This window comes from Macrotis lagotis, chromosome 5, assembly GCF_037893015.1.
Source record: "Macrotis lagotis isolate mMagLag1 chromosome 5, bilby.v1.9.chrom.fasta, whole genome shotgun sequence".
In the NCBI taxonomy this organism is placed as follows: domain Eukaryota; kingdom Metazoa; phylum Chordata; class Mammalia; order Peramelemorphia; family Peramelidae; genus Macrotis; species Macrotis lagotis.
In genome coordinates this window covers 226,363,767-226,379,711 of record NC_133662.1, presented here as the reverse complement: position 1 = coordinate 226,379,711, position 15,945 = coordinate 226,363,767, and the positions used below count along the sequence as shown (strand labels likewise).

Sequence of the window (15,945 nt, the reverse complement as noted above, 5' to 3'; positions counted from 1 at the left end):
TTTTAATCCAATCTGTAAGGCAGCTAGATTACTCAATGGGTAGAGGACCAACCCCTGAAGTCAGGAGGATCTGAGTTCAAATTTGACATAAGTTACTTGACACTTACTATCTGTGTGACCTTGGGAAAATTACTTAACCCTGATAGTTATCTCCAGTCATGCTGGTTCACATCTGGCCAGTGGACCCAAATGGCTCCAGAGAAGAAAGTGAAACTGGTAACTTTGCACTCAAATCCAATTCACTTGAATGTCAAGGAATCATCTCCCTGATGTCATGATGTTCTTCAGAAATGACAAACAAATATCAATCCAGTATGTACACAGACATATGTGGGTCTCTCCATCACCTGTGCACTCCTATGACTACTACCCCAAAGTTGGGAGACATATCATGTATAAATCATTCAGATTCATAGATCTTTTATTGATGTGTTTTGTTTTCTGAGCCAATCAGAGGAAACAATAGCTCAAAGCAAGGGCATATAATTCAACAGCTCAACAAAATATATGACCAAAGAGTCTGCCCAGAAAAACCAGAGGATACTCTCTCATAGGTAACCAGATTACCAGTAGGAAAGAGGGCATTTACAGGAGTGTCAGTGGGGGGGGGGGGGGTTGAGGGGTTGTTATAGGTGAAGCACATTCATGGGAAGAGATGACACAAGGGGAATATTCATGGAGGGAACAAAGATGGTAAGAACAAATGGGGCATCTGAAAGTGCTATCTGCTCCTGATCAATGCCCCTGATGTCCTCTAATCATGGCTCTGGGAAGACTACTTAACTCATTCAGCTGGGAGAATCAGGAGACTTCTTCAGGTCCTGTACTGCTCTGTTACTCTTATGACCTATTGGAGGGGACCAAGCTACCTCTTCTTGCTTGAAGAAATTTGAATTCTTGGACCCCTAGCCCCATAGACTATTTAGACAATAGTCAACCAAGGAGCCAACAGACATTCTCAGGCTTAGAGTATCATTCTTTTAACTTCCCTGTTTATTCTTCAGGCTGCCTCACCATGGAGTTCAGTCAGCGTTTTGACTTAGACTGACAAAGTTCCTTTCTACTCCTTTCCACTTTCATGATATCTGTTCTGCTCTATTCATATTACAGAGGGTGAAGACTGAAAGAACCTAGGTGGACCTAGCTACGCCAAATATATATCTTCCCCATCCTCTCACCTCCCCTCTCACTCCTTGAGTAATAAAATCACAATACTCTCTATTCAGACATGAATGTATAGAAAACAAAAATGTTAGGGATTGGAGGAAACAATGATAGTTGTTGTCCCTCATTCTTGGAAAAAACCAAGATGACATCATTTTGTTAGAGTCAAGTGAAAGTGTATCTGACTGTGGCTAATCAGACTAATAGAGGCTCAGAATGCTCAACCACAGGTCAGGCAAAAATAGTCCATGTGAACATTGGGGTGGATTCTCTAAATTTGGTCATCTCATGTTTCTTTTGTACTAAATCAGTTCTGTTGCTCATAAAGCATTGCAACCTCTCTATGATGGCATGGTAGACTGCACAGTTCTTTGCCTGTGTCTCCCATGTCACACAATCAATTCCAAAGTTCTTTAAAAAGATCTTGAGAATGTCTGTGTTCCTTTTTTTCCCTGATCTCCATAGGAATGCTTGCCTAGTGTGAGTTCTCCATAAAATAGTCTTTTAGGCAAGTGTACATTTGGCAATCAAACAATATGACCAGTCCATCAGAGTCTCTGCAATAGAATTTGAATGTTTGAGACCTTAGTTTGAGAAAGGACTTCTGTGTCTGGTATCTTCTCCTTCCAGATGCTCTTCAGCATCTTCCTAACGATTCAAACGGAAGCAATTCAGTTTCCTGACATGACACTTGTATATTGTTCAGGTTTCACACACACACACACACACACACACACACACACACATTCAGCAAATAATGAGGTCAGAACAATAGTTCTGTAGATCTTTAGTTTGGTAGTTAGTTTAATACAGTTCCTCTCCCATGCTTTGCTTCAGAGCCTCCCTAACACTGAGCTAACTCTGGTAATACGTGTGCCTCAACTTCATTAACCATGTGTGCATCCCTAGAAAGTACACTGCCAAGGTAAACAATCTTATCACAGTATTCAAAACTCTTCATTTGCTATAACTAATGATTCCACATATGGATGGTGTGGGTTGGCTGATGGAACACTTATTTTCTTGGTGTTAATTGTTAGGCCAAAATGAGCACAAGCAACAGAGAAATAAACCACACTTTGTTGCATCTCAGCTTCAATGACTACATTGAGTGCACAATCATCAGCAAACAAAAATTCATGGACCAACACTTCCTTTACTTTAATCTTGGCTTGTAGGCTTACCAAATTGAATAATTTACCATCAGTATAGTAGCAGACCTTGATTCATTTGTGCTCATTGAGGGCTTTTGACAACTTGGCTAAAAACACCATGCCAAAAACCATGGGAGCAAGCTCAATGTTGTTTCATTCCACTCGTGACTGGGACAGTGTGACAGATTTGTCCATTATCCAGAACCTGGGCAAGTATAATGTCAAAAAATGATGTACAATGCTGATGAACTTCTCTATACAAGCTAATTTTAACATAATTTTCCACAAGCCCTCATGAAAGGCATTATCAAAGACCTTGGATTGACAAATTTGTGTACAGACTTGGTTCTGCTACTGCCATTTTCCCTAAAGTTCTTGGGCAGTAAAACCATACTGACTGTACCTAAGTTCTTTCTGAAGCTATTCTGACTCTCAGGCAGATGACCATCTTCTAAGTGAAGTATCAGCCTATTAAGAAGGATTCTGGCAAGAATTTTGCCAGCAATGACTAAGAGACCCTTATGGTTGTCTCAGGACAATCTATTTCCCATAATATTAATCTATATTAGAGGGGTTCAGTGAAACAAAGTACTATTTGAAATCTAAGGAGAAGGGCTGTGAGTTACTTAGGGCGAGAAGGGAAGGCTTGCTAGAGGAAATGGCTTTTGAATTGTTTAGGATTGTATAAAAATTGAAATAAGCAAAGAAAGAGAAAAAGCTTATCCAATCATGGGGCAAATTTTGGGGGTCAAGGAACAACCAGGATATTAGACCAATCAATAGAAATGACAATAATAACCAGCATTTATACAGCACTCAATGTTTGCAAAGAGATTTACAAATATTATCTCATTTTATCCTCAGAACTAGTCTGAGATGTAGGTGTAATTTCCCATTTTACAGATGAGGATTTTTGAGGCAGACAAACGTTAAATCACTTGCTTGATCCTATGCCTTGATTGTCCTATCTCTTCTCTGCAGGGAGAAAGTTAGGAAGTAACTTGAGTCTGAATTTGAACTCAGGCCTTCCTGACTGTAGATCCACTGCTATGTTCAATGGTCACTTACCCTCCTTAATGACAATCAATTTGAAGAAGAATTCAGTAGAGAGAAGATCTTTATTCTCTTTCATCAAAGAAATATCATGGAACTGGACTGAAAAGTGTAGAAGAGCTGGGAAACACCAAGAACAATGTGTTAGGAACAAGTCTATTTTATACATAGAGAGAGCCAGCAGAGTAAATTTCTTTTTACTTTAGAAAGTAGCTTTTTCCTAAGAGAAAAAGTTATAGATTTACACAATGAAAACAACTGGTTAAATATATTCTATCTATAGTAAAACTGGCCAGATAAGAGCTTGTTGTCTTAGCAGATTTTTAAGATCATCAGAAGATTCCTAGAAATTTTTGTGATGTGTTATGAGTGTCTTATTTGGTATTATTTGTGAAATCAAGGACAGGGTAGTTTTTATGTCTATCATGCCCTCTTTGAGGATTTTCTTTTCTTTTCACCTTTGGGTACCCATAAAAAGTTGCAACTGCCTTATCTTTGTTGTTCCTATTTGCTTATTTTTGTCTTTTTTTTAATCTTTTATTCTTTTGACCAATATTCTATTTTAGTTACGTATGATATGACAGAATACAGCTACATATGATAACATACAAACCTACAAAGTAAAGGTGTTTCTAATCTCTCAACGATGGAATTTGCCCAGCTGGTTGATTGGTTCTTGTCCTTTGTTATTGAAGAAGACCAAAATGACATCACCATGTTAGAGACAAATTACAGTGTGTCTGTGTCTGATCAAACCAATACAACTTAGAATGCTCTACCACGGGTCAGGCACAAGTGGTCCATGTGAACCCCTGGGGTGTTTAATGTTACAGATCTCACATTTCCTTTGCACTTCAATTCTACCTTGTGTATAGTACCCTCTGATGAAGGGATGCCATGTTGGGCAGTACTGTACTAGTGCCGCCCATACTACACAATCAGTTCTTAAATTTCTTAAGAGAGACTTTAAGGTGTCTGGCCCCATATTGTTTCTTCTGACTCCCCTATGAGTACTTGCCCTGTGTGAGATCCTTATAAAATACTCTTTTGGGCAAACATATGTTTGCACTCTCTTTAGTAACATTTGAATGCTTGACAGTTTAGCTTGAGAAAGGACCTGGTATCTGCTCCTTTCAGGTGATTTCAGAATTTTCTGAAGACAATTTAAATACAAGCAATTCAGCTTCCTGGTGTGGTGCTGGTAGATTGTCCAGGTTTCACAAGCATACAACAATGAGCTCAGCAAAACAGCTCTGTAGTTTTGCAGTCAATCTAATACTTCTCTCTCACATTTTCTTGCAGAACCTCCCAAGTAATGCATGTGGCAGCCTTATTATCAATGTGCACCTCCCTGAAAAGTCCACTGCCAATGTAAGTGAATTTAGCCATAGTATTCAACCCTTCTCTATTTGCTGCTTCATTTGATGGTTCCACATATGGATGATGTGGTGCTGGCTGATGGAGTACCTGGGTTTTCTAGGTGTTGTTTGTTAGGTTAAAATGAGCACAAGCAGAAGAGAATCATTCATACTTTATTGCATCTGAACTTCAGAGGTTGCATTGAGTCCACAATCACCTGCAAACAGAAGATCATATACCAACACTCCTCCCACTTTGGTCTTGGCTTGTAGCCTTTTTAAATTGAAGAATTTGCCATCAGTGTGGTAGCTGACCTTGAGGCCATGCTCCTCCTCATTGAAAGCATTTGACACAGTTTTATTTCACTCCACTGGTGACTGAGAAATCTCTAGAGCATCATCCACTATCCAGAATCCAGGCAAGCATACTATCATAGGATTGATATATGGTATTAATGTATTTCTCAGGGCAACCAAATTGTGACATAATTTTCCATAAACTTTTAGCCTAATGGTATCAAATTGATCAGATTTGCAAATATTGTATACAGACCTCTGTTCTCTTTTTTTCTGGAGTTGTCAGGCAGCAGATACCATTTCAACTGTTCCTCAACCATTTGAAGCTGCACTGGCCCTTAGAGAGGTGACCATCTTCCAGGTGAAGGATCAGCCTATTGAGAAGGACTCTGGAATCTTACCAGCAATGACTAAAAGAGAAACATCTCTATGATTGTTACAGAATATTCTATTCCCCTTTACCTTTATATATATAGATAGAGGAATTCTTGAATTCTTAGGGAAGTAGCCTCTTCTTGACCTATAACCTGGAAAATTTCAGTCAGCTACTAAGATTAAGGAACCAGGAGATATACTCAAAAGAGGGAATACAAGCAATGGGTTGCAATTTAGACTTTTTAAATTCCTTTATGTCTTTCTACATAGAATTAGCATATTTCTCAATTTCTTCACCTTATGAAGATGTGGTTGAAACATTCTAGCACAGTATCTAAGGCCATGGGGTTTTCAAGGGCAATTTGTCATGGAGCCAGGAGTGCTTAGGAGATATCATAGCATTGTGGGATGTATCCATTGATAGATTTCTAAACCTTTGGGGGGGGAGTTGTTTGCACAGACTTTGTAGCACCAAAATATATCTCTACTTGGAAATGATCAAGGTATGGCCCTTATTTTTAATGATCTGTTAAGAATAGGGTGCCTGAACCCAATCCATCCCTTTGTCTTCAAATACTCCCTACTTGAAGATAACTTGAAGCATCCAAGGACCTGAATAGCAATGTTTGAGGTATGATAATACTTAGGGTGATGAATTATCCTTTTTGTTGTGGATGTGTCACCCAATTTTTCTTTCTGCACGCATACCCTGGAAACTGTCTGCACACAGACCCATTATAAGGATATGGTCTCTACTGTTTCTCACACAGGAAACTTCATCTCCTGTCTCCATGTCTTTTCCTTGGCTTCTTTCCCATGCCTTCACTTCCACCTCCTGGCTCCCCAGACTTCCTTCAACATTCACCTCAAATTATACCTTCTGCAAGAGGTAGTTGGGTATTAGATTCTAAGGTAGAAAAGGATACTTAGAAATTTGGACATTTGTTATAAGCCAGAAGAGTCAATAGGATTTCAGCTCCACAGGTTACAAAGGGAAGTAGGGGCAAGGCATTGTGCTTCACAACCTTAGCTGGTTTGGGAGATATAGAAACTTGCCATGGGAAGGTGTATATCCAGAGAATAAGTTTGGCCACTTTCACTACAATGGGGATAGTAAGCAGGCTCTGAAGTGTTTCTTCATATTTGGAACAAAATATTAGTCTTCTGATGGAACTTTTTTTTTAACAAAATTTCAGTTTTGGACATCTTGAGGAATACTCTGTGCAGAACCTCCCTGAGGTGGAGAAAAGGTTTCCTTTCCCTTATTTGAGTCAAGGTAGAACTTGGAAATTTGTTTATGTGATACAATCATCTTTTTTAACTTTATTTTTATTTTTTCAATTATATTTAAAGATAGTTTCCAACATTTATTTCGTAAAGTTTTCTCCCTAGCACAGCAAGCAATCTGATATAGGTCATACATGTACAATCCTGTTACACATATTTCCATATTAGTCATGCTGAGGAAGAAGAATCAGAATAAAGGGGAAAAACTATAAGAAGGAAAGAATAAAAACAAATTTAAAAGAGGGGAAATAATATGCTTTGATCTGCATTCAGATCACATAATTCTTTCTCTGGATATGAATGGCATTTTTCATTTTAGAATTGTCTTTGATTGTTTTTTGCTTTGATAGAGAAGCTGAGTCTTATCATAGTTGATCATTGTACACTGTTGCTGATAAGGTATACAGTGTTCTCCTGGTTCTGCTCATTTCATTCGGCACCAGTTCACAGAAGTCTTTTAAGATTTTTCTTAAATCTGCCTGTTTAATAATTTCTTAAAGAACAATAATATTTCATTATATTCATATACTGCAATTTGTTCAGTCATTTCTCAATTGATAGATATTCCCTTAGTTTCCAATTCTTACCACTTCAAAAAGAGCTGCTATGAATATTTTTGTACATGTGGGTATTTTCCTCCTTTTTGTGTTCTCTTTGGGATACAGAGCTAGTAGTGAAATTGCTGGATGAAAGAGTATGCAAAGTTTTGTTGCCCTTTAGGCATAGTTCCAAATTGCTCTCCAGAATGATTGAATCAGTTTATAATCGACTAATAGTAGTGCAGTCATCTCTTAGGGAAGTGGACAGATCTATGATGTCATCTGGGACATCTATGGAAATACAATAATACTGGAAGACAATATATAGGAAACAAACATAGGCAGTAATCAGCTCTCCAAACAGGTCATATTTGTAGGACTTGATTAAAAAATAATAAATTGTAAGGTTCTTCCTTCCCTCCTTCGTTTTTCCTTCCCTTCTTTTTCTTTGTTTTCTTTCTCTTTCTTTCTTTTTCTTTATTTTCTTTCTTCCTGTCTTTCTCTTTTTCCTTCCTTCCTTCCTTCCTTCCTTCCTTCCTTCCTTCCTTCCTTCCTTCCTTCCTTCCTTCCTTCCATTTGAAAGTAAGGATGAGAGGCAGCATGAAGTAATTGCAGAGAGCTATTCTCTCAGTCTGGAAGTCCGTGGCTGAGGTTCCACCTCTAGAGAAATTCACATAAGTTTTGAATGCTTCAGTGAAGTCTCTAAGACTATAAATTTTGAGTCAGCTAATAGACATCATTGGAATTTGGAGTTATCTTGATAATATAGTTCCTATACTAATAAATCCTTCATTCCTTCCTTCCTTTCCATTGGGGGAGGGGGTAAGCCAACCTGGCAATGGCCAAGAGGTTATCCTGGTCCTTGGAGTCCAAGGATAGCTCCTGGGTCTTTCTTGAGGGGGAGAGGTCTCCCTTACTAAATGATTGAGGGGGACATCATCCGCATTTTTTTTCAGTGTGGGGAGATGAGTCACCTGTACCTGATGCGGGAAAGGACAATGGACAAATGCTGGGACTTCTTCTCTGTGGCCTCCAAGCATCAAAGTAGCACATCCTGGCCATGTACAACTTTAGTGGCTTCAGGGCAAAGTGAGGACTGTTCAGGTAGAACACATGGCTTGTCCCAAACCCTCCTAAGGCTTGGAGATTAGGGTTCATGCAGGCTGATGGTCCAACTGTTGATGTATGTTCAATTTTCTACTGTGAAGAATCACTCTTTGACCTGAGAATACAGGTGTAAAAAGAAAATAGAGATTTATTAAAAGAAGTTACAGCACAAAAGAAAGTAAAAGGAAAGTTAAGAAGAGATTGAGGGAAAACCACATGGATTGCTAATTAATCTTAGCAGGGCAGCTGCCAGGCTCAACTGAAGTCTGGAATGGAAGAGAGACTGAAATCTCCTTAAATTCTCCCTCAGGGTCCATGGGAAGAGGTGGTGACCTGAGAGTGGCCCAAGTCCTGCAATGGAGAGTTTGCCTTTTTGGGAGGAGTCTCAGGTTCTCAGATTCCAGTATGGATAGTCTCAGTTGTTATTTCCAGCTCCTGTGCACCCTAGCTTCCCCTTACCAAAAGACAACATGGCCTAGATTAGGCTAAGGTCAGGATGGAGTACTTTAACAGAGGGATAAAGGAAGAAGGAAGATTTTTTTTTAACAGTGCAAACAAAAGATTTACAAAATTTGTTTCCAATTGATTTCAGTATTTTCCATGTCCATGGTTCTCTGCATCACAACCCTTAACTCTAACACCTGGGCAAGGGAAATGAAACCAGAAAGGGGGTAGAGGGAATGAGGAGGTGAGAAAAGGAAGAAAGATGACCCAGATGTTAGGGTGGAGATGGAACAATGACAGGTACCCTTAGACCACCCCTCCTCCTCCTTCCTAGATGAGACCCTAAATCAAAAAGGAGAAGCAAAGGCCTTGTCTTTGAGGACTACACCTTGCCAGGCCTGGAGATGAGCCACATGATTCAGTACCAGGAAAAGGATATCTACCCTTTCCAGTTCACCTGTGCCCCTGCCAAGTCAAGGCAAGCCTGTTCAGAGGATATCAAGAAGGGCCAAGAAGGTGGGCCATTGGTCAGAGGTCCTCCATAGGTAGCAGGGAGGAACAAGGAGAAGAAGAAAATTTGGAATCAAGAGAGAAGCTTAAGTTCAAAAAACCATTCTAAAGGAGGGCAGGACGGTGGCAGAGGCAGAGGTAACTTAAAGAGAAGCCACAGAACACTGAACAATTAGCATTCTGGAACCATCCAATTGGAGTAGACCCAAGTCCTCTTGACTACAGGGCTTAGCAAGATTTCTCAGTCAATTTGTTAATGAAGATTTAAAAAATAAAAAACCTAAAAATAATAAAAATAATAAACCTTCAGCTGAGCTATAATTTGTTATTCTGTAAATAAAGTTTCCCTGTAGGAGCAATTAGTTGGTTCTAATCATTTTTTTTTTGCTTTCCCTTGCAAATTCATTTTTATCTTTAATTTTATTTAATCTTTCAAAAAACCTGTTTAAATAAAGATTTATTGATTTTATTGATATTCTCAGAGAATCAACTCTTGGCTTTTCTTTTTTAAAAATCATTTCTATATTTTTTCTTTTTAATCTCTTTTCCCTCTGAATAGTTTTTAAGTTAATTTGATGCTCTAAGTTACTATTTTTTTTATTTTCTCAAAATTATATTCTCTTTTTAAGGTTTGTTAATGCCTTTATTTTTAGAGACTGTTTATGTCCATCTTAAAACTTATGGTATATTGTATCAATATTATTGTCTCTTTAGCATAGTTTTTAATTGTCTATTTGGTTGGTCCATTCATTCAGAGAATTCTTTATAAGTTTCAATGTTTGGCTTTTGGTTCCTGTATTATCCATATTTTATTGCATCATGGTCTAAAGAAATGGATTCCTATTTCTGTTTTTTATATTTATTAATAATTTCTGTGCCTTTTGTAAAGTAATACATAAGACAACTTTTAAAAATTGAAGGTAATAAGTATTTGTCTTCATTTAAATTCCACAATTCCTTTTCTGGATATGGATGCTATTTTTCCATCATAAGTCTTAAAATTGTCTTTGATTATTGTACTACTGAAATGAACAAGTCCATCATAGCTGATCATCTCCCCATGTTGTTGATAGTTTGTACGATGTTCCTTTGGTTCTGCTCATCTCACTTGGCATCAATTCATGTAAGTCTTTCCAGGCTTTTCTGAAATCCCATCCCTCCTGATTTCTAATAGAACAATAGTGTTTCGTCACATACATATACAACAATTTGTTCAGCCATTCCTCAAAAGATGGACATCCCCTGGATTTCTAATTCTTTGCCACTACAAAAAGAGCTGCTATGAATATTTTTGTACATGTGGGATTTTTATCCCTTTTCATGATCTCTTCAGGATACAGACCCAATAGTGGTATTGCTGGATCAAAGAGGATACACATTTTTATTGCCCTTTGGACATAATTCCAAAATGCTTTCCAGAAAGGATCAGTTCACAACTCCACCAATGATGCATTAGTGTCCCAGTTTTTCTACAGCACCTCCAACAGTCGTCAGTATCCTTTCTAGTTATATTGGCCAATCTGAGAGGTGTGAGGTGGTACCTCAGAGAAACTTTAATTTACATTTATCTAATCAATAATGATTTAAAGCAATTTTCATATGCCTATAGATAGTTTTGATTTCTTTGTCTGAGAATTGTCTTTCCATATCCTTTAACCATTTATCAGTTGGGTTTATTGGATTTTAAATTCCATATACCTTGAATTTACATCTTCTATTTAATTCTTGTCTTGATTTTTCTCTCCTTCCATGTTAATATTTTGTCCCTGAGATTAATTTTACTTATAGTAATTTGATGCTTGTTTGTTTCCATAAATTTTCCCTCTCACTCCTACTTACAACCTCCTCAAAGTTCTTAGAATTAACTTAAATTGTTGATTTCTCTTTCTTTGTCTATATTTCCTCAGATCTTTGACTTTGCTCTTATTCATCAGCCAGATAAATGTATTATTCAAAATCTTGCCTTTCCATTCTAGCACCACAGCCTGCCTTTTATCTTAAATAATATTCTTTTGTGGTGCTTCGTTCCAAGTTTTCATTTATTATGTCCTCTTCAATTTCCTTATCTTATTTTGAATTTTATTTTGTCATATATGGAATATTAATATACAAATATAATATCTATGCTGCCTATAATATGTATTTAAATACAGCATATTTAAATACAGGGTTTACAGTATACACACCCACATAAAAAAGAGAATACAAGGGTAAGATTCAAATGAGATAACGGTTATAAAATACTTTGCAAACATTGAAGTCCTAATTAAATACTCATTATCATCATCAACGTCATCATTATTGCTATTAACCTCCAGTTACCAGGCCTAAATCTGGTGATGGTTTCCACTGCATTCCTCAAGAGCTCAAGCAATGCTTAAAGGAGTATGTTAGTAAATATGAACGACTGGACTCAGCCATGGGGAAAAATTGTGTGCACACACACTTTAAAGTTTATTCTTCATTATTGATACTTTCTTAAGCTAGACCAGGAGTGGACAAATTTTTCTCTTAAGGCCCAAATTGTAAACATTTTAGACTTTATAGACAAAGAGACAAAATTGAGGCTATTGCGGAGATACTAACAGGGCAGCTCATTGGCACAGTGAGTAGTCCTGGAGTCAGGAGGATCTAGGTTCAAATCTAGTCCCAGAGAATCTAGTAATATGATCCTGGGCCAGTCACTTCACCTTGTTTGCTTCAGTTTCCTTATCTATAAAATGAGCTAGAGAAAGAATGGCAAACCACTTATCTTTGCTAAGAAAACGCCAGTTGGGTCATGAAGAGTCAGATATGACTAAAAAACAACTTAAACAAGTTCATTTCATTACCTGGCCTTTTTCTGATCATTGTATCTGTTTATCTTTTTTTATACTATTTTGGGGGTATACTTATACTGTGGGTATAAGTAAAATATTCTGTTTATATCTGCTTTTGTTTACTTGTTTTGGCATTAATAACTTTTGTTGTTGTTCAAAGTCTATCTTTTTAAACTGATGATTAGAGCTCTTTTGTAGGATGTGTAATTTTAGGTTTTATCTTGGGTCTTGGTTTTTTTGAATATCTTATTCTAATTTATATTTATTTCTAATTTATCATAGCTATGAAATACTCTGAGACAATTTGTTTTGATGTTTCTTCATCAAAAAGTATTTTACACTTTGTTACAAAATGTGTTATTCAGCATTGAAATGCTCAAATTAAACTTGGGCTTTCAAGTGTAATGTTTCTCTCTGGTGGTAATCAATGGATCCAATTAAAAAGCATTTTGTAATGTATATTCAAAAGTTCTGGACAGAGTTTTTGCATTATTTCCTTCAGAACTGTGATTATGAGTTTCTAACATCTTTTGAAATCTATAATATCTCTGGGCATCTTATCTTTAAGGTCAGTCACTTCACCTAATGTAGAATTCATGTATTATTTCAAAATTGCTTCTTTTTTCTTCTCTTCTAGCAGACTATTTTCTACTTCTGTATTTTTAATGAGTTAAAAATCTGTCAATTTCCTTTGCAAAACCCTCTGCTGCCCTCTAAATCTCCATTATGTTTTAAGTTGTCTATGCTTATCTTTATGATTTTGAAAAAGCTCTTATTTCTGCCCTAGTTACAATCCAAATACCTACTTTTAGACATTTTATTTTTTTTAATCATTATTGGTTTTTTTTTACAGCTGTTACGGCATCTCTTTGGAATCATTTTTCCTTCTCTTCCTTTGGAAGTATTTGGTTCAATTTTTTATTTTAGTATATTAATTATAGTTCATACCAGCCCTCTTAGCTCATTATATCTGCTGGCGTTAAATACCAGGTATGCTTCATTTCAATTTAGCCATCTAGCTGTCTACTCCAGGTTATCTTATCATCTGCCTGTCACATACATATCTACTAATTTCCCACACCAGTCCCTTCCTACCTTTCTTTCTCAGGCTACTACTTGCTTGGATATGTTATCTTCCTTTCTTTCTTTCTTTCTTTCTTTCTTTCTTTCTTTCTTTCTTTCTTTCTTTCTTTCTTTCTTTCTTTCTTTCTTTCTTTCTTTTTTTGCAAGGCAGATGGGGTTAAGTGGCTTGCCCAAGGCCACACAGCTAGGTAATTATTAAGTGTCTGAGACCGGATTTAAACCCAGGTACTCCTGACTCCAAGGCCGGTGCTTTATCCACTACGCCACCTAGCTGCCCCAATATGTTATCTTTCCTTGTAAGAATGTAAACTCCTTGAGGATAGAATCTCTCTCTCTCTCTCTCTCTCTCTCCTCTCTCTCTCTCTGTCCCTAGTACTAAATGAAATGAGTTACACATAAGTTCTTGCTAAATGCTTTTACATTCATCCATTCATTCATTCCTTTGATCATACCTTTTCTGCCTTATTAAGCTAATCCAATCAGGTTGACTTTGGTCCTGTCCCTGGTCCTCTCCTATCTCCCATGATTGATACTCTAAGGCAGTATATACAGATAATATAGTGCCTGGTAGGAAAGTAATTGTATGACATATTTAAAATGATGTTTTACTTCATATATACCAGGATAAAAATCATCTGAAAGTGTCATGGCAGAAGTCAAAGCTTGCAAACCTATTAACAACTTATGTTGATTTCCCAGATGAAATACAGATATGATACTCATTAGAAGACTTGATATTATAGAACTATAACAGTCTGAAATAGGTAATGTTTTAGACATATAATCTCCCAAAAATAAATATAACCAGAAAATGTATTAGATATCTATAAGCCCCCAGTTAGTACGGAGTTTTCCCCTTCAACTTTGGTCCTTTTTAAAAATTAATGTAACATTTGTTATTGTGTACAACAATTATTTAGCCCATTCCAACTTTTAGACAGTTCAGTTTACCCAACACATCAAGATGAAAGTTGCCTCGTCATTAATAACTTACTACGCTAAAGGCAGCATATATCAAAAGTAAGACAAAATCAGAATGAATCCTAGTCCTTGTTTTCAAAGATCCTCTAAATTGGAGCTCACAGTCAGGTACCTTCTAGCTTTGTATTCCTTTAAGACTTCTCATTTACCGTCATAAGAATCACTTATATAGGAAATGATATGTTGACCAAGAGTAGGAGTTCTTAAATGTGTGAAAGACATAGGATCACAAAAGAAATCAATTACACTGAAAATACAGTTAACAAATATTTTATAAACTAAGTTTATGGATGCCAGGTTAAGAACTGATTTGAACACTGGAATCACTGGGTAAAATATATCCTTCACATAGTTTTCTCAAGGCAACTTTGACTTCCTTGTTTCTCAGGCTATAGATAATAGGGTTTAACATGGGAGTTACAATACAGAAGAGGACAGAGACCAGGATGTCCACATCCAGGGAGTAACCTGAGCTGGGCCGGTCATAGTTGAAGTTGGCAGTTCCAAAGAAGATGACGACCACAGTGAGGTGAGAGGCACAAGTGGAAAAAGCTTTTTGTCGTCCTTGAGCAGACTGGATTTTTAAGATGGCAGAGATGATGAGTATATAGGACACAGCAGTGAAGAGGCAGGGGCTCAGACCAATGGTGGCACTGGACACATAGAGTGTGAACTCATTGACGGAAGTGTCAGAGCAAGAGAGCTTCAGGAGGAGGGGGATATCACAGAGAAAATGGCTGATCTGGTTGGGACCACACAAAGTGAGAGCTGCTGTCAGCCTTGTGTGGGTCAGAGAATTCACTAACCCACACAACCAGGACCCAGCTGCTAAGTAGGCACAGACTCTGTTGCTCATGAGAATTGGGTAACGTAATGGATGACAAATGGCTATAAATCTGTCATATGCCATAGCAGCCAACAGAACACCCTCAGAGCCTGCAAAAGTAACAAGGAAGAAAAGCTGGGACAGGCAGCCTTCATAGCTAATGGTCTTCTTCTCTCTGAAAAAGTTCACCAGCATGATGGGGACCGTGGTGGAGGTGTAGCAGATGTCCAGGAAGGACAAGTTGCTAAGGAAATAATACATAGGAGTATGAAGAACAGGGTTGATTCTGATTGCTGTTAATATGAGAAAGTTACCCAGAAGAGTTAGCAGGTATACAACTAAAAATACCAGGAAGAACAATCCCTGCAGTTCTAGGTGGTTGGAAAATCCCAAGAAGATGAATTCAGTGACAACTGTTTGGTTTCCCCTTTCTTTAATGTCCTTCATAGCTGAAGCTGAAATGGAAATAATAGATATTGTTTGAGGTAGGAGAGAGTTCACCCCTTTCTCTACCTCATCCCACTTTTCTACACTACTGACTACTGGAACCAATGGAAAGTACGTAACCAAGAACAGAGAGAACCCAGGAAGAACAAAGATGGAAAAATACATACTCATATGGATGGATTTTGTCCTTAGGAACAAAATGACAATGCTACGTTAGAGTCAAAGTAGTGTGTCTGACCAGCTTGATGAGATCAATGTGAACTGCAAAAGTTATCTCTCAGATTGAGCACAAATAGTCCATGTGATCATTTGGGGTAGAGTCTCTAAATTTGTGCATCTCATGTTTCTTTGGAGCTCTTGCTATTTTGCTTTGCTTATAGAGCACAGCACCTTCTTTGATGAGTGCAGGCCATGCTGGGCAGTGCTTTTGCCAGCACATCCCATGTCACACAATGGATTCCACATTTCTTCAGAGAGACCTTGAGAAGAAGAGAGTCATGA

The 15,945-nt window shown here is 37.5% G+C and overlaps 1 protein-coding gene across 1 annotated transcript; it reads right to left on the bottom strand.

The window, feature by feature from the left end:
* Positions 1-14,469: 14,469 nt before the first annotated feature.
* LOC141490080 (olfactory receptor 5V1-like) lies at positions 14,470-15,444 on the bottom strand. Its single transcript, XM_074190343.1, has one exon. The coding sequence runs from the start codon at positions 15,442-15,444 to the stop codon at positions 14,470-14,472; it is 975 nt and encodes a 324-aa protein (XP_074046444.1).
* Positions 15,445-15,945: the final 501 nt, after the last annotated feature.

What these genes read in the sequence shown, in the direction of transcription:
- LOC141490080 (XM_074190343.1), bottom strand. Translation starts at nt 15,444, where the DNA reads ATGAAGGACATTAAAGAAAGGGGAAACCAAACAGTTGTCACTGAATTC.